At 40.0% G+C, this 25691-nt stretch overlaps 1 protein-coding gene across 1 annotated transcript; it reads left to right on the top strand.

Moving 5' to 3' along the window:
* The first annotated feature begins 1184 nt into the window (after positions 1–1184).
* On the top strand, positions 1185–25597 carry IFNGR1 (interferon gamma receptor 1). The gene is made up of 7 exons (XM_019967495.2): positions 1185–1386; positions 13044–13158; positions 13814–13977; positions 15330–15502; positions 17480–17666; positions 22037–22164; positions 24202–25597. Exons 1-7 carry the CDS (start codon positions 1200–1202, stop codon positions 24748–24750), a joined length of 1503 nt encoding a protein of 500 aa, XP_019823054.2. The 5' UTR covers positions 1185–1199; the 3' UTR covers positions 24751–25597.
* The last annotated feature ends 94 nt before the right edge of the window (positions 25598–25691 follow it).

Genomic DNA, 25691 nt, shown 5'->3' with positions numbered 1-25691 from the left:
AGAGTTGGACTGTGAAGAAGGCTGAGCGCCAAAGAATTGATTCTTTTGAACTGTGGTGTCGGAGAAGACTCTTGAGAGTCCCTTGAACTGCAAGGAGATCCAACCAGTCCATTCTGAAGATCAGCCCTGGGTTTTCTTTGGAAGGAATGATGCTAAAGCTGAAACTCCAGTACTTTGGCCACCTCATGCGAAGAGTTGACTCATTGGAAAAGACTCTGATGCTGGGAGGTATTGGGGGCAAGAGGAGAAGGGGACAACAGAGGATGAGATGGCTGGATGGCATCACTGACTCGATGGACGTGAGTCTGAGTGAACTCTGGGAGTTGGTGATGGAGAGGGAGGCCAGGCATGCTGCGATTCATGGTGTCGCAAAGAGTCAGACATGACTGAGGGACTGATCTGATCTGATCTGTGGCGTAGAACAAAGTTCTGCAATCCTCAGTTCAGTTCAGTTGCTCAGTCGTGTCCTACTCTTTGCGACCCCATGGACTGCAGCACACCAAGCCTCCCTGTCCATCACCAACTCTCGGAGTTTACTCAAACTCATGTTCATTGAGTCGGTGATGCCATCCAACCGTCTTATCCTCTGTCTTCCCCTTCTCTTCCCGCCTTCAATCTTTCCCAGCATGAGGGTTTTTTCAAATGAGTCAGTTCTTCGCATCAGGTGGCCAAAGTATTGGAGTTTCTGGCAACCCACTCCAGTGTTCTTGCCTGTAGATTACCAGGGACGGCGGAGCCTGGTGGGCTGCCATCCCTGGGGTCGCATAGAGTCCGGACACTACCTAGCGACTTAAAAGCAGCAGCAGCAGCAATCCTAGAACACTGCAAAAAAAGAGGAAGATGAATTACGGCAAGTAGTGCCAAGCTTAAAGAACATAACCTTTGGACCCAAGGTGCTCACAAACGGGTGAGCCAAGATCTCCACCACAGACTGCCGTGCCCTTAACGCCGAGCTTCCACAGAGGCGACCTCTCTTTGACTTCCCGCTGTATTCCAGCTCGCCTACCGGATTCAACCTCCTAGGCCACCTCAGCCTCCCCTGAGGAACCCTAATTACCCCCACGCAGGCCGCCCTCCCCGCCCAGGCCCCGCCTCCCGGCCCTGGCCCCGCCTCCTGGCCAGGCTGGCCGCCCAGTCCTGGTCTCGGCCTCCCTGTCCGCGCCCCACTTTCCCGTCCACGCCCCGCCTCCGCTGGAGGGATGGTTTTCGGCGGAGGAAGTGACGCAAGACCTAAGCCCGAGGTCCGCGCGGGTGTATACCCGCCGTGGTGCTGGGCAGCACCCGCGTTAGTCTGGAGCAACATGGCTCTCCTCTTTTTCCTCGTCCCTGTCTTGCTGACCGGAAGCTGGGTTGAGATGAGCGCCGCGAATCCAGGACTTTCTTCGGGTACTGTCGCTCGCGGCAGGGCCGCAGGCGGGTGGGGACGGGAAAGGAGGGAGCCCCACCGGCCAGGAAGCCCCGCCCGGGGTCGGGGCCGCGCCCGCGGCGGTTCTCGACGCCCGGCGGCGGCTTCGGGTCCTAAGGGGGCGGCCGCTGGGAAGGTGACGCCGAGTCTCCGCGGTTTGCAGCGGAGTTCCCTTTTTCTGCCCTCTTCCGCGGTTGCCGAAACAAAACGCGTTTTCTTCATTCGTTTTTAAATAAGTGAGTTACCTGGTGAGCAGTTGCACACTGTGGCCACAGCTCATGATTTAAATATTCGTAAGGTCGGCCCCAAATCCTTAGACGTTCTTTCGCCAGCTGAGAATTATTAAAAGGCAGTTAAGTGGCCGTCTTACATGCGAGTCTGGAAGTGGTTCAGGGCATGTACTCTCGAGTCCGTTTGTCCGGCAGTAGGTCTCTTGGCAGACCTCAGTTCCTCCTTTATCTCCGCCTGCTTAAAGAGATTTCCCGGGAAACATATTTTTCTAAAGCTCAGTGTAGTGATAATTAGGAGCTCCGGTGAAATCAGTAAACTCTGCAAAAGGGGCAAACCTAGATTATCGGAAAGCGGGGCATTCTTGAGCGTTTCCTCTGTGTATGCGATTAGCAGCTGCCTGGAAGGGGTCAGGGCGACCCCGCCTCCTTTACCCTTGGCGAACTCCGGGTCTGCACCTGTGTTATAACTTCCTCTGTGACACTTGTTAGGTGCGATCCCTTCGTATCCCGCTCTCCTTTGGCTTGCTCTTTAGAAGTCAAGCAAACAAATAGTTAAGTCATTCCTTGGAAGAGACATTGCGCCATTTGTGTTGGAAAGACAAAAATAACTTCAGTTTTTGCCTTCAAGGATCCTGATGGTATAGCTAACAGTTATTGGGCTCTGTTGTAAGTTCTTATCACATCATTTCCCAAACGTCCTGTAAAGTAGACGCTGTTCTAGCTCTTATTTATGGATGAGAAATTGAGGCATGGAATCTACTAAATTGCTGCTATTCACTGGGAAGCTTGGCAGTTGGGTTCCAGAGTCCGAAGTACTTAACTCTGTCCTCTGCCATTACTAGGGCAAGTTGGTCACCCATAAGAGCAGTTTCAGTCCATGGTGATAAGAGCCAGAACTTACACATAGTTTACTGGAAAGCAAGACATGGATGCCTGACTCAGCAGGGGAATCAGGGAAGATTTCACTGAGAAGGTGACTCCAGAGTTGGAGCTGAAGGTGCAAAGAGACTTATGTGTGCAGAGGAAGGGCTCTGAAACAGCAAGTTGAATTTGTGGAATAATTTAAGCATTTTGGGTTCGATCCCTGGGTCATGAAGATCCCTTGGAGAAGGGACTGGCAACCCACTCCAGTATTCTTGCCTGAAGAATTCCATGGCCAGAGGCTGCCTGGCAGGCTACAGTCCATGGGGTCTCAAAAGACACAACTGAGCGACTAACAACAACAGCAAAATTGTTGTTTAGGAACCAGTTGGTTGGTAGGAACCAGTTAATGAAGTGCCTTGTCATGTGTAACAGCAAAGGACAGAAACACAGCTTCAGCTCACTTCAACAAAAAGAGGAGTTTATTGGCTCAGAGAATCCAAACCAGAGTTAAAACAGAAACGTAGAGATGTCGGCTGAACCAGAAACTCAAAGTGCCAAGACCCTCCATTTTTTATTACTGACTTTGGCTATTGGCAGCCTTCTCTACTTGGCAGGAATCATGGATGTTGATAGGCTTTTGGATTTTGACATCTTGCAGCTTCCTCCACCCTGGAAAAATCCCAGAAGAAGGCTCCGATTTGCCCAGCTTGGATCAGGTGCCAGCTATGGGAAGGATACTGTTGCAGGTGGTAACAGTAGGAGAATCCTGGGAGGGAGAGCCATAATGTTCCTGAAAGAAGTACAGGTGCTGAGCCAACAAGATAACAGGCTCACTCTTGCTCAAATCAGTGGGTAGCCATGGGATTATTTTCAGGAGATCAGTGATTTTAGGCAGGATCAGATACGCCATTTAGAAAGACCATTCATCTTAGAGGATAGTTTTGAGATAGATTCAAAGGAGGGATGCCACATAGGAGGCTGCTACTTAAGTCTGGGAGAAGACAGTGGTAAGTTTAAATGGAAAAGAAAAAATCAGAATAGAGAGCATAACTTGGGGATGACTGGATGTGGGAAGAGAGGAAGAGAGTGACTGAGGTTCCTGGCTAGGGCAGAGCAGTAAACCAAGTACAAGGCCCTTCCTTCTGAGACCGGAGGCCTCCTGACCATGGGCCCCTTGGGACTACACAGTTCCTGTGTTCTTGATACCAGCCCTGGGAGGAGGATTGCCTGCCTTTCTCCATAGGAAGATCTGTGGCCTTCTGTACTTGAGCATTGTATAACCACAGATGTCAGCTACCTTTTTCCAGTTTGTTCTTCCACTCTGGGTATTATCTGAAGAGCAGACTGCTTTAAAACAGGAGTGAGGCTCTTAACACCTTCTCCACTTGATTATTAGCTGTTCATTCTCTGACTTTAGGTAATGCTCTGGGTGTGCTGAGAGTTTTCATTACTTTAGATTCTATATGTATTTCAGAGATTCAGAATGCTTAAATCAGTGCATTTCAATTATATTTATTGAAGAGGGTATTAATAATTTGTTTTCATTTTATTGTGATCCATGATTTATATGGGTTTTTGAAAGATCCACATTTTGGTTCTATATAAAAGAAAACCTAAAGAACTCAAGAGAGAAATAACCCCTTTAAAGACTGAGCTAAATGGATAATTAATGGCTCCATTTTAATTGGACAAAGAATCAAAATGAAAGATGAGCCAGAATTAAATGAGTTCCTGACAAAAAGGAATCAGTTACTTGTAATTTTCTTATTAAGGGAGTGTCTTTGTTTTAGATTATCCCAATACTAGATATCCATTTCAATCATGTCCATTCTAAATAAATAATTTAGTATATTGTTCAGATTTTCAGTGACTGTCTTGTAATTGTGATAGTGTAATAAATTAGGCAAAATTACTTGAAGCAAATGCTTATGAAGTCATCAGAAAACAATTATCTCCAGTTTCTATTTATATTTTTTCCCCACTTTTAGTAAACTATCACAAAGATGATGCTTACACAGCTTTTATTAATTAAAACCAACAAAACTTTGCACACTGTCAAGTCTTTGAGTAACTTCTCTAAGCTTTTTTTTTTTCCCCTCTCTTTTCGGTAAAAAGATGTAAATACTACCTCCCTTCTAGGACGGTTGTGGTGTTTAACTGAGATAATGCATAACAAAGTTGAGCTCACAGCTTGTCCAGTAAATATTTCATATATGTTGGTGACTGTCATTCAATTATGTGCATCATTTTCACAAATATATATTTTAAATATTGCATTGTTTTCGTTATGAATGAGAAATTGTGTCAGCTTTAAAAACAAACTCATCCAGATCAATATGAAAAATTTAAAATAAGCTCCGTGACTAACTCCTTGTTCCAACGTTTTCCCATTCTTCCTAAGATTGAAAAGTCCTGTTTAATTTTTTCTGTTCCTAAACTATTTCTCAACTTAGAGTTTATCAGTCCAAATGAGAATTAGTCTTGAGAAATGAGTTCTCTCATGGACTAGGTGGACCTGGTTCAATTAGAATTTTATTGGCATGCCAAGCAAACCCAACTAGATGAAATTGAATAAACAGGAACAATATTACAGTGCTGCATTTCAGATCAGAAAAGTGTCTGGGAAGAAGTTTATTGGATAAGCCCTAATTTGGTTGTGGTTTCTGTGAAAGACCTGGGGAGTTTTAGTTCATTACAAATTAAGTGTAAGCCACGATTTGATAGAACCATCCTTCAGAAAAGTATTTCATTCACATCAGTTACATTACTTCTGGGTCTTATATTTTAAGGAAGAGAGAGTGAGTGATAAAACCTGCAGACAGGAGGAAGAGAAAACTTCAAGGACACTAGAGCTAAGGAACTCTGGAAGGTGAAACAGACCTGAAATATTTTAATGAACTCACTTGAACCCTTAGTTCTAACACCCTTTTTACGAAGGTACAAGGAAATAATAGAAGGAATTTTAAATAGGATCATTTTTTCCTTTTGTTTCACAAAGTGATAGATAGGATTCCTTTCAAAGCCCCCCAATATTTAAATGTTTCAGTTTTTAAACTTTTATGAATGCTTGAAACACCATGTGCAAGAATTCTTAAATGTCTTTATTCAGCTTAAATTTAGAGGATGGTGCTATCAATATTTGCTAAGAGAAGAAGTTGGAAAGCCGTAAGAAAAAGTTATTTTATCAGCATCGTAAAACCAGTAGATAGATCATAATCATAAATATATTCTGAAAAGAATGCAGAAGTCTTGATGTTTTTCCCTTTTTCTGCCTGGATTTCTCATGTCATTTCTTATTTTGCTGTGTAAGAAGAAACCTTTGTGAAAATGTCCATAACCCCACATCTTTAACATGAGGAAGTTGTTAGATATTTTGAGAGTTGCTCACTCAAAAAAAAAGTCTAGATGCTTTAAGTTAGTTTGTTTTTGAGTTGTAGTGTCAGATGACTTTGAATCCTCCAAAACAACTTACTTACTGGCCACTGTCTCCTTAACCTCTTTATGCTTCTGTTTGTCCTTCCCCTGGAGAGATTGTGAGCAGATAGTCGAATGGTGTCCATGGAGTGCAGAGTTCTGTTTTGCATTTAGATATACACAACTTTTGGGGCTTTCCAGATGACCCAGTGGTAAAGAATCTGCCTGCAGTGCAGGAGATGCTGGTTTGATCCCTGGGTTGGAAAGATCCCCTGAAGGAGGAAATGGCAACCACTCCAGTATTCTTGCCTGGAAAATCCTATGGACAGAGGAGCCTGGTGAGCCACAGTCCATGGGGTCGCAGAGTCAAATATGATTGACCATGCTCACACGCACTCACATAATTTTTTTGTCTTTGAATGCTATTATGTAAAAATCGTCGAACTACTGTGACTGTCCGTCTTTCGGTCGAAGCACAGATGCTTTCAGAGGCTACGGGATGGTGCATAGGAGGCTGCCTGCACCCCTATCACCGTCCCTGCAAAGGAAATCTGGAGGTGTCTGTAATGATGTGCTTCCCCCCTGCTGCCTTTCCCAGTGAGGATCATAGAGCTGTCCTAGCTACTGGTTTAGGGGCTTCGGTGACACCTCCGTTGCCCCATCTAGCGGCAGGGCTTCACCACGTGCTGAACTTCATTTGTCTTTTCTGTCCTTTCCCTTGCTGTTTTTTCATATCCTTGCTCTTTTTTGCATATCTTATCACCAGGAAACAATCCGCTGTAACCAGATCTCTCCTTTTTATCTGTGTTGTAATTAGAATGTTATGAAAAGTGATTCCTCCCTCCTTTGTTTGATTTTGTTTAACCTTCAGCTGCTAGCTCTAGAGGAGTTTGGGGAAGCAGATCTTAAAACAGAGCTGAACTTGACTCTGGGTTGTATAATGCCAGATATAATGCTACAAGGACTCTAAACCCATTTCTGAAAACAACATGTGTTACAGAAAACTTCTGGGCATTTCTAAGAGATGGGGACATCTGTAAGATGATGCTACTTCATGAGATACTCCTTTAACTCCATTCTCTTGCTATTTCTACACATATTTTTATTGACATAGAGTACATTCATTATGAATAGAAGTTAGCTGTAAGCCTCAATTATTTTAAGCTGATTATGTAACCATTTAAACTTTAGGTTACAAAATTCTGAAACTTAAGGAGAACACTGCTCATGTCTACTTTATCATGTGATTTTGGCAAGGATGACAAAAGCAGATGTCTGATCACCACATGGTTTCTCTTCTGTAGCATTAAAACCACAGGTTACATCCTTTGATGTAAATATTCAAAAGTCTCTCCTATAATCTAGTAAGTAATTTCTGTGTTTTAGAATCCATTGAAACCTCTTTTCCTACTACCTGCCTTGATTGCTTTGAAAGCTGTGATTTAAGTCCTTGTCCTAGTCTAATCATGCCAAGCTTTTACTTAAATTTTGGGAAATATTTGATTCACTCTAAAGATGAATGCAACATAAGTCTGCTGCTGTTTGTATTTCATAATGTATCATTCAGTAACCTCTTAAATATAAATTGCACTTTATTTTATATTCTAGTACATAGGTTTATTTCTATATGCCTTTCCCTCAAATGCAGAAACTAATTTCAGATTGGGTACATACATATTCCTACTGGGAATAATTTTTTAAAAGGTACTTAAAAGGAAGTGAAGGACTTGTCTTTACTGGAAACTGTGAAAGGATCCTTGTTACATAGTGGCAGGAAACTTAACACCACCATCACCTTTAATAGCAGGGAAAGTAGGATATGTGCCTGGTGAGCCCAGTGACCTAGCAAAGGAGGTTTCCAAGCAGATTGAAGGTGCCATGTGGTGTCTTTTTATTTCTTACTGTAAAATACAAGGTTAGAGAGAGTAATCAAGGGAAGGACTGTTAAAAGAAACCAGGACCTGATGGTTTGTAAATTCTCAGCTACTAACTGCAGTCACGAAATTAAAAGACATTTGCTCCTTTGAAGAAAAGCTATGACAAACCTAAACAGTGTATTAAAAAGCAGAGACATCACTTTGCCAACGAAGGTCAATATAGTTAAAGCTATGGTTTTTCTAGCAGTCATATATGGATTTGAGAGTTGGACCATAAAGAAGGCTGAGCGCCAAAGATTGATGCTTTTGAAGTGTGATGTTGGAGAAGACTCTTGAGAGTCCCTTGGACTGAAAGGAGATCAAACTAGTCAATCCTAAAGGAAATCAACCCTGAATTTTTATTGGAAGGACTGATGCTGAAGCTCCAATATTTTGGCCACCCGATGCAAGGAGCTTACTCATTGGAAAAGACCCTGATGATGGGAAAGACTGAAGGCAGAGGAGAAGGAGGTGACAGGATGAGATGGTTGGATGGCATCACCAACTCAATGGACCTGAGTTTGAGCTAACTCAGGAAGATAGTGAAGGACAGGAAAGCCTGGAGTGTTGCAGTCCATGGAGTCGCAAAAAGTTGGACACAACTTTGAGACTGAACAACAAGAGCAGCAAAAGATGCTAAAATTAAGAAATGGCATCTGAGGGACGTTCTGATTTATTACGAATTTTCTTAACATTAGGTTTCTTATGTAATTGCAAAATTACATTTATATGTGTGATTGATATTTGATATTAATGTTGAATTGACCCTAGAGGGGGATGCCTTTAATTTCCTTCTCAACCATAGAAAGTAAACTGTTTGAGACAGGTTGCTTCATGAAGCTGAGGTGTGAACACACCATAGAGGAAGGAGCCCTGTTAAGGAGGGCTCAGTCCACCCTGCTGTGTATGGCCACGGGAACTCGACTAACACCAGGGCGAAATCTGGCAAGTCCAGTGCTTCCTGACTACCTGCAAGAAAATTGCTTAGAGAACCAGCGATGATAGATACCAAAAGCCATCAACATTATTCCAGAAAGGAAAAGTAGGAAAATGCTGTCTGATCACTGGCTACAGGTTAAAGGGCATATTGAATATTTGAACATGAGACATCATTCCAACTTCATAATTTCGATCTTTAGGTACAAAGTGTTCTACTACTTTGGTGAATAATATGGAAATTAGAGATTTCAAGAGACACCAAGGCTATTTGCTGAGCAGGAAGTGTAAAACGTATTAGTTTATCAAAAAATTCTGTTTGTCTTTTATTTTTTATTGAAGTGTAGTTAATTTTCAGTATTACTTTCAGGTATATAACAGTGATTCAATATTTTTAAATTGTATTCCATTTAAACTTATTAATCAACTATATTCCTTGTGCTGTACAGTGTATTCTTGTAGCTTATTTATTTTAGACATAGTAGTTTGTGCCTCTTAATCCCCTACTCCTCTCTTACTCCTACCACACCATTGGTAACCACTGGTTTGTTCTCTATATTTGTGAGCCTGTTTCTTTTTGATACAGTCATCCATTTGATTTTAGGTTGCACGTGTAAGTGATGATATACAGTGTTTTAACTTTTTTCACTAAACATAATACAGTCTGGGTCCAAACATGTTGCTGTGAATGGCAAAATGCCATCATTTTTTGTGACTGAGTAGTATTCCATTGTGTATGTGTGTATATATGCATATATGTATATTATATATACACATACAAACACCATATCTTCCATTTTGGGGCACTTGAGTTGCTTCCATATATTGGCTTTTGTAAATAATGATGCTGTGAACATTGGAGTACATATATCTTTTCAAGTTAGTGTTTTTATTTTCCTCAGATATATGTATATATCCAGGAGTGCAATTGTTGGATCATATGGTAGTTCTATTTTTAGTTTCTTAAGAAACCTTCATACGGTTCTCCATAGAGGCTGCACTGATTGGCATTCCCACCAACAGTGTATACTAGGGTTTCCTTTTCTCCACATGCTTACCAACATTTGTTGTTTATAGACTTCGATGATAGCCATTCTGACAGGTGTGGGGTAATTTTGAATTCCATTCTCTCTTTAAATTAATTTTCTTCTTAAATAAAAACGATTCCTAAAATTATGATAAGGCAGGGTTTCTCAGTGTTCGGCACTGATGACATTTTTGACTGCCAAAATGTGGAGGGCTGTCTTGTGTGTTGCAGGATATCAGCAGCATCCCCAGCCTTTGTCCCTTAGATGCGAGTAGAACCCCACCAGCACCACACCCTTAGGAGAACCGTACTGTCTCTAGACAGTGCCGTATATCCCTAGGGGACATAGCACCTCTTGTGGAAAACCACTGATATAAAGGGAAAAATAAAAAAGGGGTCGGGGTATGACAATAGAATCACACTGTCCTTGAGGGCTTCCTTAGGTGGCTCAGCAGTAAAGAATCTGCCTGCCAGTACAGGAGACATAGGTTTGATTCCTGGATCGGGAAGATCCTCTGGAGGAGGAAATGACAACCGACTCCAGTATTCTTGCCTGGAAAATCCCATAGACAGAGCAGCCTGATGGGCTACAGTCCAGGTGGTTGCAAAAAGCCAGACATGACTTCGTGACTAAGCATGCAGGCACACACTGTGTTTTTTACCTAAATAACTCTTGATCTGTGTTCTGCTTTGAAACAATAATGCAATTGCTAAATAATTGTAAATTAAGACAGTGTACCAGTTTGGCTTCAAATATTGGAATTTTTGTTTTGGGAAAAAATATAGTAGGTGTTTTCTTCAGCAGTAAGCAAATATCCTGTGTATGTGAAATTAACACCTCACTTGACAGGTGAGGGATTCTGAAACAACTCTTTAGTAATATAGCAAGGAAAGAATCCAGATTTCTTAAGGTCTAACCTAGGGAATATATTTCTTATTAGAACAGTCTACTAGGTATAAGGCTACTGGGTATAGGGCTTCCCTAGTGGCTCAGTGGTAACGAATCCTCCGGCAGTGCAGAAGATGCAGGTTTGATCCCTGGGTCAGGACAGTCCCCTTGGAGAGGAAATGGCAACCCACTCCAGTATTGCCTGAAAAATCCCATAGACAGAAGAGCCTGGCGGACTGCAGTCTGTGGGGTCACAAAGAGTCAGACGCAACTTAGTGAATAAACAACAAACAATTCAGTATAAATCTAAGTGATTATCATTATTATCTGGAATACATTTTTTAAAAGTATAAACTTTTGGCTCTCTTTGAGGTTTTTAGGGTGACAAGTTATGTTTGGAAGCCACTGCACCTAACCACATTGCTATTCATTTATTTATTTTAGCTGTACAAGCAGATCATGTTTGATGGAGTTTTCTAGATAGGTAGGATTGAATGGTCTTACATTTCAGGTCATATTGCTAACTCTATACCTTCATGTTTGTTCACAGAGAAGGGCAAGAAAGGAGAGGGGGAGAGAAAGAGAAGGAGGAAGGGAGGTGTGTGTTCAGTTTTCTGTGGGGTGGTAGACGATAACCATTTACACCCAGCAGGGGAAGAAATGGCAGCTTTTAGTAACTAGATAATGGTTGTGGTAGAGTTTGAATATAAGATGTTAAAATGACTTCTGCCTATTTTCTTGTGTGACACTTGTACATCTTATCAACAGACATTTTCTAAAATGGTTTAAAAGAGCAAAGGCAGAAGGAAATATAGGGTATGTTTTGAAAAAAGCTGCTGACGAAACTGGACTGCTTGATGGCTCCGTCAGGCAGTCGTTCAGTATCTATTGCTGTGCTGGAGAAAAGGCAGTAAAGGTGTGTAACAGTGCTGAGTGGAGGTTTGAGAGCCCAGGTAGCACTTTAGACTGAAATTGACCATCCCACTTATGGCCAGTTCTTCTCTAGCCATTGAATACAATCTTTGGTACCAGATAGAGAAAATTCTAGTGATTAAACGAATTGAAGATTATTATTGCAGTGCAATTGTAATTGCAGTGCGATTATTGATAAAAACTCCTAAAATATTCTAGCAGTGTGTTGCTTATACTATATTAGTATTTTTTAAGTCAATTGTGTTTTACTGTGGTAGAATATATATAATGTAAAATTTACCATTGTTCTTCTTATAAATGTGCTGTCCAGTAGCATTGAGTATATTAACATTGTTGTGCAGCCAGCACTCCATCTTTGGAACTTTTCGTGATCACATGTGAAACTCTGTACCCATTAAACATTAACTCCCCATTGTCTCCTACCCCCTCACCCGCCCCTGATAACCACCGTACTAGTCTCTGTCTCAATGTATTTGATTATTTTGTATGCTTCATATTAGTGGAATCATACAGTATTTGTCCTTTTGTATCTGACTTATTCCAATTAGCATAATGTCTTCAAGGATAATCCACGTTGCAACAGGTGTCAGAATCATTGTATTCGTTTTTAAGGCTGTGTAACATTCCATTATATGTATATGCCACATTTTTTATTGTGGTACAAACACTTGAGATCTACACTCATAAAAAACATTTTAAATACGGCAGTTGTTGTTGTTCAGTCACTAAGTCTGTACAACTTTTCAACCCCTGGACTGCATGCAGCGCGCCAGGCTTAGCTGTCTTTCACTATCTTCTGGAGTTTGCGCAAACTCATGTCCATCGACTCGGTGATGCCATCCAACCATCTCATCCTCTGCCACTCCCTTCTCCTGCCTTCAATCTTTCCCAGCATCAGACTTTTTTCCAGTGAGTCAGCTCTTCACATAAGATGGCCAAAGTATTGGAGCTTCAGCTTCAGTATCAGTCCTTCCAGTGAATATTCAGAACTGATTTCCTTTAGGATGGACTGGTTTGATCTTCCTGCTGTCCAAGGACTGTCAAGAGTCTTCCTATAAGTAAACAATACAGTTTCGTTAATTATAGGCACAAGGGTATACAGCAGATACCGAGAACTTACTAACTTGCATGCCTAATTTGTACCCATTGGACACAATTCCACGTTTCCCCCTCCCTCCACCCCTGGGAACCACCATTGTTCATACTGTATTTATGTGTCCCTTATATCACAATGTTGTTTCAGTAATTTGAAATGAATTAGAATGCTTCTGTACATTCTTTAATAAAATTAATTTTTAGAAACGCTTAATTTAAATAAATTTTCTATCCTGGTGAATCCTTCAAGTGTATATTTGGCTTCTTCCGTTAAGGTTTTGTAATGTTAATGTTTGTTGCTCACTATGATCCTTACTTTTTGCATTTCTTGTAGTGCCACCACCAACCAATGTTACAATACAAGCCTACAACTTGAACACGGTTATATTTTGGGACTATCCTGTTATACTACAGAGTCCTATGTTTACCGTACAAGTGATGAACTATGAGTGAGTGTCACTTTTATCTTTTTATCCTGTTTATGCCAAGGCCTTTGCACATCTCATAACTGATTCTTCCGTCATCATTCCTTCCCATGTGGCAGAACTGCCTGAACTGCTTAACAACATCCAGATGTAATAAGGATGCAAATTAGTTCTTTTCAGAATATTTCCTGCCTCTTAGTTCTTCTTCGTGTCAGATTTAGGGTAGAGGAGTATGACCAACTTCTGACATGTTAAGGCATGACGAATAAAGCTTACAGTTCTGTGTTAAAAACAGCCAAGTCATCTTACTTCCTATAGTATATGTATGAAGTAGAAAGAAAAATTTCAACAGAATTTTTGACAAGTGTCAGGGGTTATATGTTGGATTCTATAAGTTATGACTGTTAATGGACTCTGGATTTGTTTAAAGAACAGATTTTTTTAAATTGCATGTGGAATGTGGTTTATATAGGTCTTATTCTGAATTGAGCCTCTTCATTGTAAATGATTTTACAGATTTTCTAACCAAAGAGTAAAAGTTTCCCACTTTATCTAGCTTCTTGATCCTGTTCTTATTCATCTCTTTCTATCAGCTCCATGCTGTGAATGAGCAGCAAAGCACGGACAGAGACGGTTCATGTATTAACAGTAAAAGTTACCTTTGTGTTCTTTATTTTAGGGACGGGAAATGGATTGATGCCTGCAATACCTCTGATCATTCTTGTAATATCTTTTCTGTAATTAATGATCCATCAAGTTCTGTCTGGGGTAGAGTTAAAGTCAGGGTTGGACAAGAAGAATCTGTCTATGCACAGTCCAAAGAATTTATTTTATGCAAAGAAGGTGAGTAGAATGTATACATGTCTGAATTTTAATTTCATTCGTGTCTTCTGTATATATTTGCTTATATAAGCAGTTGCTAAAAATTATCACAATGTCCTCAGGAACATTTGGAGAAATATAGGGAGTTCCTGTCTTCTCTTCGCCCAAGCCCCACAAGATAAGAGGTACCCGTCACTTTGCCCTTCTAAACCTGAGAACTGCTCTCAGGACCTGAGAACTGCCCTCAGTCTTCCCCTCAAGGCCTCTGGCAATTTAACACATTAAATTTAACATTTTTAATTTAACACATTAAAAATTTTACAGCTCTATAATTTCTTCAATCACAGTGATTTTTCAGTTCTTCACGCTTCCGACATCCCATTCCCATGATCTGCCTGATCTTCGTTGTCACCTCAAGCTCCAGACTCTTCAGGGCCCATTCTTCTTTTTTGGCTAACACCCTACCTTGTAGCTTTCATATCGTCACTCATGGGTAAGAGAAGTCTGTAGTCACATGGTTCCTTCCCAGTCTTGTAGCTCTTAATGCCTTGCCTTATAGCTTCTCTTTAATCCTCGTTCAGCTTCCATGCTTCGTGACTTCAGCCACTGGCCGGGTCTGCTCCTTCCTTCTGGTTTGTGCCTACTTCGTCTCTTCTAAAAGCCCTGCCTCTACCCGCCCTTGAAGTAGTTTCATTCCCCAGATCCCACGCTTCTGTCCCCTGATAATTATACTATCTGTTATGTCAGATTTTTCCCACACAGATTTATCAAGGTCATACTATGTGCCAGAAAGTATGCTAGGCCCTAGGGTATATTGGTGAGTAAAAACAGATCTGTCAGGCACATAGTAGGTGTGCAGTAAATATGGGAAGAATAGATAAATGGTTCACCTACAAATTCCAGACATCAAAGACATAATAATAATATTATGGAATCAGTGAATAGCTAGTTCTGATTTTCGTAGTAAAAATTGAATGTATTTTGCAAACTTTTATGAAGTCTTCATGCCCCGTGTCCATAGGCACTGGAAATACGAAGGGTTTTGATGAGGACTCAAAGATAATTACAATGCCTTTTCTGAAATGTATTTTAAAAACCATGTTCTGTTTAATGATTTTTAATCTACAGAATCAAAGATAAAGGAAAGATAAATTCATTGAGCTTCTTTTATGTCAAGGCTTTTTACCAAGATTCATTAAAGACAGTTAAAATATATTCTAGATGTTTGTGGAACGATTTAAATGCAGTCCTGCTTTAGAACAACAGCAACGAAAAGAGTAGGTTGATGGATTGAGTTTGGTAATGTTATGTAATATGCTGTGGATCACAGTTCCAAGGCTGATGCAAATTCTTTTTTGTTCCCTACCCCCCAGGGAAAGTTGGACCACCTAAACTGGGTATCAGAAAGAAGGAAAACCAAATCATTGTTGATATATTTCACCCTTTAATTACTGTAAATGGAAAAGAGCCAGAAGCTATGTATGATGATGAAAATACTTGTTATACATTCACATACAGTGTGTTTTTGAGCATCAATAGAAGCGAGGTATGCGTTCTATCTCATCTTTTTCTACACTGAAATTTTCCTGTTTGCATAAATTGTTTTGTATGTGGTAAAATGAAAGAATGTTTATGAATATTCAGTCAAGACTCATGGCTCATCAGTTTTAGTAAGAAAAAAGAAATATATATTGAAGGGACTCAGTACTGGAGTTAATCTTTAATACTTGCCACGTGAATACATTTTAAGTTTTTTCTTTGCCTCTTTTAACAGTGTGGTTCTAATCTAGACTGTTAACCTGTGTCTCTCCATTTGTTAACCTGTGTATCTCCATTTCTCCACTGGTAAGATGAGGATAGCTTTAATCCTTTCTTCTCATTGGTAGTGACGTGAAGTAATACAAAGCTCTAATTGGAATCACTGTCTTTGAAAGAAGCAGCTACCCATACTTCTGTAGGACATGACTGCACCCTGGCAGTGACGTGCAGCCCACACTTTGCCTAAAATTTTTCTGTTGCATCCACTGTCCACAGCACTGCCATTCCTTTACTTAACAGCATTTGTCAAGCACATGCCTGGTGCCTTTTAGGCCCTAGGAGTAGCCGTGAGCAGTGCAGACAAAGCTCCAGTGATAAGTATTGTGGGAGAACCACAGAGCAGGGAGGAGGGCCGGGCAGCTGGGTGGGGCAGTAGTGATTTCCAGCAGGGTGGCCAGGCCTTGCTGGGAAGTGTTACTGGAGCCAGGGCTGGGGGAGGTTAGGAGGTGAGCTCCTGGATGTACGTGGGGAGAGTGTTTCAGGCAGAGCCTGGCAGAGGCACCCAGGCACGCGAAGGGAGCACCACAGCGGGGCAGAGCACTGGGGCAGCTGACATGGGAAAGTTCACTGGGGACCACTTCTCTTGAGACATTGGAGAGATCTGACTCTTCTCACTGAGTCATTTTGCGTCATGGAAAGATGTTACGAGAAGAAGGACATCTGATTTAGGTTGTGAAACATCACTTTGGTTGCCAGCTGAGTTGTCTTTCTGAAGTGTGTACCTGACCACATTACTTCACTGCTTAAAACCCTTTAACAAGTCCCCATTAAGTACAAAATCATTTCTAAATTATCTTTGGTGACATGGCCCCCTTGGCCTTCATGATTTGGCCTCTTGCATCCTTTCCAGCTACATGTCTCCAGCCTTCCAGCTTCATTTTCGTTTGTGCTCTGGTGAACTGCTTACTGTTCTTAGTTTCCTGCAGGTACCCTGCTCTTTTGCAGAATGCCCTTCTCCACCTTGTCTGCTTTGGAGAATTTCTATTTATTCTTCAGTATTCAGCTGGCAAATCAGCTCTCCTTTGAAGTCTTTTCTGGCCCCATGGACTGTTTCCTCTTCTGTGGTCTGGTTATTCCTCATTTCATAGAGTGGGGCTTTCTCTTACAGTCCTCATCACTCACTCGCATTTCCTTCTTGTGTCTCCTGTACACTCTATCGTAAGTTACTGGAGGTCAGGCACCACTTCTTACCTTTGTGTCCTTAGGCCCTAGCACAGTGATCAGTGCACTGTGGCTGGTTGAATGAATAATAAGCTCCCAGAGATTGCTTCAGTCCCTTCCACGTATTACTGGTAAGAGATGCTCCGGCAGGATGCCTGGGTTATTCTTCCTATGACATGCTCGTCTCTCACATCAGCACAGTTTCAGGCACTATAGAAATAGGACCAGTGAGCATTTGTTGCTTTGACAGCCAACACTGAACATTCCTGCTATTTGAGTTTTTATATTCATAATCTATATTTTAATTTTTAAATTTATAATCTCTATAAAGAACATTTTAATGGATTTATAGCATCATGCATCATGCTTTGTTGAAGTAACAGGTTGACTTACTGTATGAATATCAACACTATGTTCAGACATGTTCAGCACTCATCATGTCTATGTTTTTCTTCAAATGTTCGACCAGGGTAAGTATGGTGATTTTTTTTTTTCCCAAAGTAAAAGGTGCCATGCATTTTCTTTGTTTTCTTCTTCTGTCCAGACTACGGATAAAATGTACACGAAGGAAGAGGATTGTAACGAGACTCAGTGCTTCTTAAATATTCCTGTGTCCTCACTGAATTCTCAGTACTGTGTTTCAGCAGAAGGAGTCTCAGAATTATGGGCTGTTACAACTGAAAAGTCTGATGAACTTTGTATTACCTTTTCTGATGATAACAACACAGAAGGTAAGTTGTTACAATTTTTTCCTAAATGTAGGGTTGTGGTTTAGTCCCTAAGTAGTGTTTGATTCCTTTGGGGCCCTGTGGACTAGCCCAGCAGGCTCCTCTGTCCATGGGATTTCCCAGGCAAGAACACTGAAGTGGATATTCTCCAGGGGACGTTCCCGACCCTGGCATCTAACACACATGCCCTGCATTGGCACGTGCATTCTTTACCATTCAGTCTCCAGGGAAACCCAGTATAAGGAGTGATCACTAAAATGGTAATGTGAAAAGAGTTGATTTTTAATTTCAGTACATCTCTGCTCTTTACAAAAAATATTTAGTAGTTCCATTCCTGAGAAGTTTAAAATTAAAAATAAGGCCATTTTTCAGTCTTAAAAGATACAAAACAACCAGTTTAGAGAGCCATGTGATGACCTTTGACCCAGGAAAGAAAAATGTAACACATAAAGCTGTGTGCATAAACTTCTGCATTTCAGGATTATGGGTAAGGACATAACATCAGTTTGTTACTTACTCTAATATAGCAAAATGTTATATATCCATTAAAATATTCTTCCTGGGGACAGTAAGTTTATAAACTAAACAGTAGTGCACTGACTAAAATTGTGTTACCTGAGAACTAGACAAGCACTGGAAATTAACATCCAAAAACAAAAAAAGATGGGTTTAAATCATAGATTATAGGTCATTTTTATAACACATTCTTAAATGTTTTCATTTTATTATTATTTTCTTAAACAGGCATTCTCATTTGGCAGGTACCTTAACAAAACTTCGGGCTTATTTTTGATGTTATGAAATTTAAAAGTTCATTATAGATAATTTTTAAAATATAAAAAGCCAGAAGGAAACAAAAGCTGTAGTTCTGCCATCCAAATGAATATTCAATTATTCACAGTTTGGTGGGGTTTTTTCCATCCTACTTTTTCTTTGCTTTGTAGCCATGATCATGCTGTAGTACAAATAGAACTTAGTATATGGGGCTTCCCAGGTGACTCAGTGGTAAAGAGTCTGCTAGTGCAGAAGACACAGGAGATGTGGGTTTGGTCCTGGGTCAGGAAGATCTCCTAGAGTAGGAAATGGCAACCCACTCCAGTATTCTTGCCTGGAAAATCCCATGGACAGAGGAGCTTGGCAGACTATATATAATATAGTCCGTGGGGTCACAAAGAGTTGGACATAACTGAACACATGCACACATGCTAAGTATATGCTATAAATATTTTTTCATTTTATTTTACATACTTTATTAATAGTATTTTTAATGTCTCTAAAATATTTTATTATGAAGATCATATTTGAATTGAAGTGAAGTGAAAGTCGCTTAGTTGTGTCTGACTCTTTGCGACCCCATGGACTATAGTGTCTCTGGAATTCTCCAGGCCAGAATACTGGAGTGGGTAGCCTTTCCCTTCTCCAGGGGATCTTCCCAACCCAGGAATCGAACCCAGGTCTCCTGCATTGCAGGCGGATTCTTTACCAGCTGAGCCACAAGGGAAGCCCAAAGATCATATTTAATGTTTCTCAATTTTTGGATTAACTTGTCGATTTGTCTTTATAAATCATACTTTGCTGACTGTCTTTGGGCGTGTGCGTGTGTGTGTGTGTGTGTGTGTGTGTGTGTGTGTGTGTGTATGTTACGGTGTTCAAGTGTTTTTAGAATATATTTCCTAGGTTAAAAATGTACAAAAAATTTTGCTAATTTCTTTTCGAAGAATGAAAATCTAGCCTGAAGAATCAGACCAAACACTTAAAATGAATACTGAAAACTTTTAGGCCGTTACATGAGGATTTCAAATAGATAACTTAAAATGATGCAGTGCATTTAATATCCGTTTGTGTTATGCTGTTTTGAGTAAGAAAATGCATAAAATTTGAAATAATGCAAATACCCCAGATTTATTAAAAAAAAAAAAGAGAAATCCTGAGTTACAAACCAGACTGACAGGTGGCTGCACAGTGGTACTTCTGTGGCTCATATGCAGGCAGCATTCTCTGCCTGTCCACTCCAGTGCTTTTGAGCAGGGTGCTGTGTTGCTTATGGGGTTATTTTATCTTTTCCTTTTGTAAAAATTTTTTTCATGTCCTCTAACAGGTGTGATACAGGCATTTATTTTAGTAACTTCCAGAGTTATTCTGTTTTTTTGTTGGCGTACGATTGCTATGTTAGTTTCTGCTGTACAACATGGTGAATCAACTGTGTGTGTGTATATACCCCCACCAACCCCCCATCCCACCCAGTTAGGTTATCATCAAGCACCAAGCTGAGCTTCCTGCACCTTATAGCAGGTTCCCACTGGCTATCTGTTTTACACATGGTGGTCTAAGTATGTCAGGCTAATCTCCAAGTCTGTCCCACCCTTTCCCTTCCATGTCTACATGTCTGTTCTCTATGTCTTCATCTCTATTCCTACTATGGAAATAGTTTCATCTGTACCATTTTCTAGATTCCACATATATGTATTAACGTACAATCCTTGTTTTTCTGACTGTGCTCTATATGACACATTCTAGGTCCATCCACATCTATACAAATTACCCAATTTCATTCCTTTTTATGGCTGAGTAATATTCCATTGTAACTGCTTACCACATCTTCTTTATCCATTCCTCTGTGGATGGACATTTAGATTGTTTCTGTGTCCTGACTATTGTAAATAGTGCTGCAGTCAACATTGGGGTACACATGTCCTTTTTTTAAATTTATTTATTTTTTAATTGAAGGATAATTGCTTTATAGAATTTTGTTGTTTTCTGTCAAACCTCAACATGAATCAGCCATAGGTATATACAAGTCCCCTCCCTCTTGAACCTTCCTCCAATCTCCCTTCCCATCCCACCCCTCTAGGTTGATACAGAGCCCCTGTTTGAGTTCCCTGAGACATAAGCAAATACCCATTGGCTGTCTATTTTACATATGGCAATATAAGTTTCCATGTTACTCTCTCCATACATCTCACTTCTGAATTACGGTTCTTCAGGGTATTTGCCCAGTAGCGGAATTGCTGGGTTGTATGGTAGTTCTGTTTTTAAGGAACCTGCAGACTGTTTGCCACAGTAACTGTATCAGTTTACATTCCCACCAACAGTGCAAGAGGATTTCCTTTTCTCCACACCCTCCCAGCATTTATTGTTTGAAAATTTTTGATGATGGCCATTCTCACTGGTGTGAGGTGATAACCTCATTGTAGTTTTGATTTACATTTCTCTTATAATTATGATGCTGAGCATCTTTTCTTGTGCTCTTGACCATCTGTATGTCTTCTTTGGAGAAATGTCCGTTTAGGTCTTCCACCCATTTTTCAACTGGGCTGTTTTTTGGGGTTGTTTTTTTTTTTTTTTTAGATTTTGAGTTCCAGGAGCTGTTTATATATTTTAGAGATTAATCCTCTTTCCTTTGCTTTGCAAATATTTTGTCCCTTTCTATCTTTTTGCCTTGTTTATGGTCTCCTTTGCCATACAAAAGCTTTTCAGTTTCATTAGGTCCCATGTGTTTATTTTTGTTTCTATTTTCATTACTCTAGGAGATGGGTCAAAAAAGATCTTGCTGTCAGAGTTATTATTTCAAAGAAGTAACTTTGGAATAGAAATTAAAGGTAATAAAATGCTGTGAAGGATGGCAAACACCACCACAGCATGTAGAGCACTGTTAATTTGAAGAGAGGACTGGAAAAAAAAATTGAAGATTGTGCTGTGAAAATAAAAAGCAGCATTAGAGAAAAATATACAGTCGTGATTATAGATGTTTGTGCCCTGAAACAAACCTTCCCTTCCCTATTTTATGTATTCTTTATATCTGATTTACATTCAAAGGGACTTTATTCCTGTGCAGCTTGCCTGTATGTGTGTATTTGTGTACATCTGTGTATTTTATAAAGTTTTTGTAATCTTTAAATAACAAAATGTAACAATTCAGAAGAGTGGGACTAAAAGACATACAGATTGTTTTAAGAGTTACAGACAAAAAAAAAAAAAAAAAGAGTTACAGACATTACCAGAGTTTATTTCCAAAGAGATATATTTAATTATTTTTTTTTTGCCTTTTCAACTGAGAGAAACAGCCTGTATTGGGGGCTGTAAGGAAATTATTATGAAAAAGTCATTTTAGCCACACTATATGACAGTATAGTTGCATAAAGTTTAGAATCTGAAAGCTGGGAAGAATCGCATGTTGATATCTTGGACAGGTACCTAATTTTTTACTCATGTCTTCTGACTTCTGTGTCAGTGTTCTTTAAAACTCTGACCATATTAATTACTGGATATGTAAATCCATTAAAGAATAGCACTGAGACTGTATAAAACTGTTTGATGGATCTAGCACTGTTTGACTGCAATTCTAATTTGTGGTTTTTTTTCCCTTTTCGTAGATCCTGTTTGGATTCCTATTGTTGCTGCTTTACTTCTCTTTCTTGTATTTGCTCTGGTAGTTGTATGTTGTATCATTAAGAAGTTTTATCCAATTAAGCGAGAAGGCACCAAGTTACCCAAATCCTTGGTAATATATTTAGATATTTTTTTCTTTATTTATTTATAGTTGGCTCTTGAACAACATGGATTTGTACTGCACAGGGCCACTTCAGTATTTTTTTAGTGAATATATTGGAAATTTTTTTGGAGATTTGTGACAGTTTGAAAAAAAACTCACCATATAGCCTAGAAGTATTGAAAAAATTAAGTGAAGTTAGGTATGTCGTAAATGTATAAAATGCGTATAAATATAATACACAGGGTACATACAGGTCAATCAACTGTTTATGTTATTGGTAGTTCTGGCCAACAGCAGACTCTTAGTAGTTAAGTTTTTAGAGAGTCAAAAGTCATACGTAGATTTTTTGACTGCAAGAGAGGCCCAGTGTGCCTAACCCTTGTATTGTTCAAGGGTGAACTGGACACTAAATGTTAATTTAAACCTTTTTGATAATTCTTCAAAAATTTTTTTAAAGTAGAATGATACTCAGCTGCATGTCACCTATCATAAATCACTCAATCTGCCACATACCCAAAACCACTTTTTTTTTTTATTACTATGCACCGGGTGCCTTTTTATCTGAGGGGCAGAGGCATAGTTAGGCCTAAGTGCTCAGGAGCTTAAAGTCAAGTGGAAAAATGATAAGGACTCAGTGGTTGTCCAGTGCAATCTGAGGTTTGAAGATCGAGGTTTATATACATGCCGGTGAGGACTTGGTCCATCTTTGCAGAGTTGGGTTAGTCATGGCTTCTCCAGGAGCAGTGACAGCTAAACAGTCCTGAGAGGCAGAGGAGTTTGTCCAGGTACCGAGGGACAGTGTGTGCTAAGGCCCACTGTCAATAAGGTGTGGCTTTTGAAAACCTGCGAATACAGAAATGCTTCATGGTAGTTGAAGTGTAGAAGGAAAGATGACCAACAGTGAGTCTAAACTAGAAGGTTGACATTTTAGTGCCTAACATTTTAAAGTATAATGAAAAGAACATTTAAAAGTGTCAGAATGATAACTATTTAAGTCAAATATGACAGGAATCATACCTGTGATATGTAAAGGGCACATGTAAATTTGTTATGGAAACACTGTCTTTAAGTCGAGGGGATAAGAACTGTCAAAAGTTAGCAGACAATTCATATATGAATTATTAACTACTAGTGCCTGGAGAATCCCAGGGATGGGGCAGCCTAGCGGGCTGCCGCCGTCTATGGGGTCGCACAGAGTCGGACACGACTGAAGCAACTTAGCAGCAGCAGCAGCAGTGGTTAAAAGAAGGAAATGGCCGCCCACTCCAGTGTTCATGCCTGGAGAATCCCAAGGACGGGGGAGCCTGGTGGGCTGCAGTCTATGGGGTCGCACAGAGTTGGACACAACTGAAGCGACTTAGCAGCAGTGGTTAAGCACAAACGAAGCTCGCAGTATGCTATTTTACACCTACTCGAGAAGGAAAAATAAACCTGAATATCCACTAGTACCTTGTAATAAAAGTAGTGTATGCTGGCAAAAAAAGAAATTTTAACCCTGAGGAGTTGATAAGTATGCAATGGGTGTACAAAGTAGCAGCATCCTAAGCATGCCACACTCTAAAAAATTAATCCTTAAAAAGATAGTTTCATAAATAAAAAGATGTATAAAAGTATTAACTTTAGCATGTTCTATAAATGGTAAAAATTCGAACACCTTAACACTTAGTATTAGATAAATGATTTCATCATCAATATAAAATTATTGAGCCTATGAAAATTAGACTATAAAGACAAATGGTGAAACATTACCTAGAATAAGTAACTATACTCCTATTACAAACATAATGTGCATGCTTGTTGAAGGTAACACAAAAAGCAACATATGTTGGTGAGATAGTGACTTTCTAAAAACTTGATTTTAATCTTAATGGTGTTTCCATTAAAAAGAAAGAAAAGGCAATTATCAGACTCTATTCCACTGTTATCCTAAATATGCCAATGAGTGATACATTTAGTTACCCTCTACCCTTTTAAACTTTTTTTTTTTGAGAATAAGCACTTAAGTTTAATAATTTATTGTTTAATCACTGATTTCTCTTCCCTTAGCTGTCTGTGGTAAAAAATGCCTCTTCAGAGGCAAAATTTGATTCAAAAATTATATCACCCATCACCTACCAGCCAATTGCCGTAGAAAATGAGCAGCTGTCCCCAGGGACCATTTCAAGCCTGCACACTGAGGACAATCCAGGAAAAGTGGAACACGGAGATCTTTCTAGTGAAATGGAAGTGGTGACCATTGAAGAAAATATTTCTGACTTGGCCCCATGTAGTCCTCTGACCCCAGAGAGAGAGGATTCTATCCACGCAAGCAGCAACCAGTCTGAATCCTGCAGCATCACTTTGAATGCGTATCACTCCAGAAATGGCTCTGATAGTGGCCTGGCGGTGTCAGACAACTGCTCCAGCTCAGAATTTCCCCCAAGTAATAAAACTGAAGTAAAGACTGAAGGACAAGACTTCATAACGCTGAGAAACACCACCACCTCCTTTGGTTATGATAAACCGCATGTGTTAGTGGATCTGCTTGTGGATGAAGGTGGTAAAGAGTCCTTAATTGGTTACAGACTTACAGCAGACTCCAGAGAGTTTTCATGAGATCAACCAAGGTGACAAACTGGGAAGGATCTGTTTTTCCTGAAGAGCTTTTCCACTTTTATTCCATGAACAGATCCAGGATTTCAGAAATGGCGTCACTTGATAGAAATCAGATGGAGTGTCATGGTTTAGATAAAAGTGTAAAGAGCCTGTCTGGCCATGTCACTTTTGGTCTGAAAACTGCAGTCTCTTTTAAAAAAAAAAAGCCATTGTCACATGTGAACCTTTGCATCTACGTGTTAATGGTGAACATAACCCTGCTTCCTGTAGGTGTTAACTCCAGGGTCCTTTCTAACCACTTTAAGAGTGTTACTGAACACAGCAAGTGTTCAGTAAATGCTTGTTGAGGAAATGAATTGTCTATACAGTCATTTCTATTTGGCTTAATAAGGACTGTTTTCCTTTTTGTGCCTCAGCATGATATACTCTTGCCTGGAAAATCCCATGGACGGAGGAACCTGGTAGGCTGCAGTCCATGGGGTCGCTAAGAGTCGGACACAACTGAGCGACTTCACTTTCACCTTTCACTTTCATGCATTGGAGAAGGAAATGGCAACCCACTCCAGTGTTCTTGTCTGGAGAATCCCAGGGACGGGGGAGCCTGGTGGGCTGTCATCTGGGGTCGCACAGAGTCGGACATGATTGAAACGACTTCGCAATGCTGCAAGCAATGTATATAATTTTTTCATATACTTTAAGGAGAAATCCTGAATGCTTTTCAAAACTGCACTTAAAATTGCCTTGAAATCAGTAGTATTAAATAGAACGTGTAAGTGAAAGCATGTATGTATTTTTTATGAGAAATTACCATGAGGGATATTTTTTAATAAAGTAACTTTAAAATTCATTTTTGTTTCCATTCAGTTAACTGGGATGTTTTTTATTCATTCACTTGTTTCTATCCATTAATATTATAGAATCATTTTCTAATTATTCATATC

The sequence above is a fragment of the Bos indicus genome, chromosome 9, assembly GCF_029378745.1.
Source record: "Bos indicus isolate NIAB-ARS_2022 breed Sahiwal x Tharparkar chromosome 9, NIAB-ARS_B.indTharparkar_mat_pri_1.0, whole genome shotgun sequence".
Classification (NCBI taxonomy): Eukaryota; Metazoa; Chordata; class Mammalia; order Artiodactyla; family Bovidae; genus Bos; species Bos indicus.
The sequence above is the reverse complement of the archived record's forward strand: the minus strand, read 5'-3'. Positions and strand labels throughout refer to the sequence as shown.

Coding starts and splice junctions, on each gene's coding strand:
- IFNGR1 (XM_019967495.2), top strand. CDS start 1,200: ATGGTTTTCGGCGGAGGAAGTGACGCAAGACCTAAGCCCGAGGTCCGC. Junction 15,503..17,479: donor TGAGCATCAATAGAAGCGAG/GTATGCGTTCTA, acceptor TCTTCTGTCCAG/ACTACGGATAAAATGTACAC. Junction 17,667..22,036: donor TGATGATAACAACACAGAAG/GTAAGTTGTTAC, acceptor CCCTTTTCGTAG/ATCCTGTTTGGATTCCTATT.